At 26.4% G+C, this 2,500-nt stretch overlaps 1 protein-coding gene across 3 annotated transcripts in view; it reads right to left on the reverse strand.

The window, feature by feature from the left end:
* Positions 1–2,500, reverse strand: part of LOC129616972 (nose resistant to fluoxetine protein 6-like) — a 95,353-nt gene that overhangs the window by 91,527 nt on the left and 1,326 nt on the right. For all 3 annotated transcript variants that reach the window (XM_055532447.1, XM_055532446.1, XM_055532445.1), the window contains exon 1: positions 2,391–2,500. This exon is cut by the window's right edge. In XM_055532447.1, coding sequence (XP_055388422.1) covers positions 2,391–2,500 — 110 coding nt within the window. The remainder of the gene's footprint in view (positions 1–2,390) is intronic.

Consider the following 2,500-nt stretch of genomic DNA (forward strand, 5'->3'; position numbering starts at 1 on the left):
CTATTATAAATTCGTGATTAGTTATCATATCCACAATTATACTTATTAATTGCTCGGGAAACTCATATGTTATTAGTTTATATACTAATCTCTCTGTCCAAATATTGTTAAAAGCCTTTTCAAAATCTATCATACATGCTCCTATACCAAATTTTTTATTTATGAACCAACAAATATCTGAGGTCAATTTTGTGATAGCATGGACAGTACTATGCTTGTACCTAAATCCAAACTGGTTTTCAGGCATAAGCCGCTTTTCTTCAACAAATTCTACTATTTTGTCATTAATTATTGCTTCATACACTTTACTTATGTTAGGAAGCAGACTTATAGGTCTGTAACTATCTACATCCTTAGGATCCTTTCCTGGTTTCTTTAGCATCACAACTTTAGCTTTTTTCCATATAGATGGGAAATAGCAGTAGTTTAATGCATTATTGAATAAGATAACATATTGTGATATAATGTTCGTACTCAAGTTTTTTAATACTATATTAGGTATTTCATCTACACCCGCCGAAGTTTTATTCCTAAGGTTTTTAAACTTTAAATTTAAGTCTGAGATTGTTATAAAAAATCTATTATTATTTTCGTTTGATGATTTATTTGTTTCACTAAAGTTACACAGGGTAATTTCATTATTTTGTTTTCTAATTTTATTTTCTTTAAACTGTGTAACTCTTTCTCTAACTGTCGCATGAAAATTATTACCATCTGTAATTACATTTTTGTGTGTATTCTCTAAATGAGTCCCTAAAATCTTATAAATATCTACTGGTGTGTTGACTATATATTTATTTGCATTGTTTTTTTCAAGTGTATTAATATCTATGTTGCACTGGCTCAGCAAATTGCATGAATTATTATCTATATTGAGATTTACAATTTTTTGGTCTTGTCTAGTATAAAAAATTTTTTTAATTTCAGGAAACATATTTTGGTTATTAGGTTGTATTTTCTGTATTCTGTTTATCCAGTACTTATCTACTTCTATGTTTATTTGTTCTTTAATGAGACATTTTATGTTTCGTAATAGACTTTTTAATAAGATTATGTCATAAGATGTAAAGTTCAGCCTTTGGCTGTAAATTTTGTGTATGTCGTTAATTAGTTTATTTTTCATTTTACATAATTTTTTCAATTTCGCAGACTCAAGATTTTTTAAATAATTTATTTTTTTTGATACAGGGATCACTTCTACCATAGTTTTTTTTATTACTTGTTCAATTTCTAGGAGATGCCTATTTATATTCGGAATATTAATATTGGTATTATCTTGTATTTTATTTATACTATTTGAGTACTTAAGCTCGAAATTATTGTCTAATTTTTGACGAAATTTTTCCCAATTGGTTTTGTGGTAACAATATTTGTTACTAGTATTATCTTGGACACCCTGTATTTCTATATTAAATTCGAAACCAATAGCATTATGATCGCTATCGTATGCTTTTGTTTCTAGGTTATTTGTATTTGTATTTAATGAATTTAATCTGGTATCCGCAAGAATTAAATCTATATAAGCACCCGACCTTGGATATGTTGGTGTATCTGAATGAAAAAGTGTACATTTATAGGTAATATTATTTGAAATCAGCCACTTGTACAGTCTTGTTCCCCTGTTATTGATATTTTCATTACGCCAAGATGTATGCTTAGCGTTTAAATCTCCAGCAATGATGTAATTATTGTTCAAATTATTTAAATTAAGTTTAATAAATAAATTCTCCAATTCGTCAATAAATTTATTATTAGAACCACTAGGGGCATAAATAGCTATGACATACAAAAATTTTTTGTTCCCTATTTTTAATTTTATGATACAAGGTTCCACACATTCGTAACTATCAAATACTGAATTTGAGACAATTTCATAGGCTAAACCTTTTTTAATACATATACCTGTACCTCCTCCATTTAATTCATTTCTGCGATCTCTCCTTATAAAGTTATAATTTTCTATTTCTAAATAATGTTTTGAGTTTAATTTAGTTTCGTTCAAACACACAATATCAGGATTTTCTTCTTCTAAAAAATGTATTAAAGAATATCTTTTACTATAGGATACTAATGAATTCACGTTAATTGAAATCAATTTTACTCTATCAGAATCTATATTTGCATCAATCATTACTGATAGTTAGGTGATATTCCATACATATCAATAATTTGAGTAATCATTACTGAATGATCCTCCAATTGTTTTTCAATTTTATTGAATTTTTGCTGAATGTTTCGTAATTCTTCAAGTATTTTGTTAACAGAATTATTATTATCTATATTATTGTTATTATTATTGTTATTATTGTTAGTTCTAATTACATTACTATTGTTGTTATTATTGTTAGTATACATATTATTGTTTCTTAATGCATTAGAAAAAGATATACCTGTTTGTATATAATTATTATAACTCATATGTCTCTGAGTAATGTTTTGTTTTAATTTAATTTTCAATTCTTCTTTGATCTGCATTCGTCTCTTATACTCTGGACAATTT

This window comes from Condylostylus longicornis, unplaced genomic scaffold (assembly GCF_029603195.1).
Source record: "Condylostylus longicornis isolate FDR11 unplaced genomic scaffold, ASM2960319v2 ptg000351l, whole genome shotgun sequence".
Taxonomy (NCBI): Eukaryota; Metazoa; Arthropoda; class Insecta; order Diptera; family Dolichopodidae; genus Condylostylus; species Condylostylus longicornis.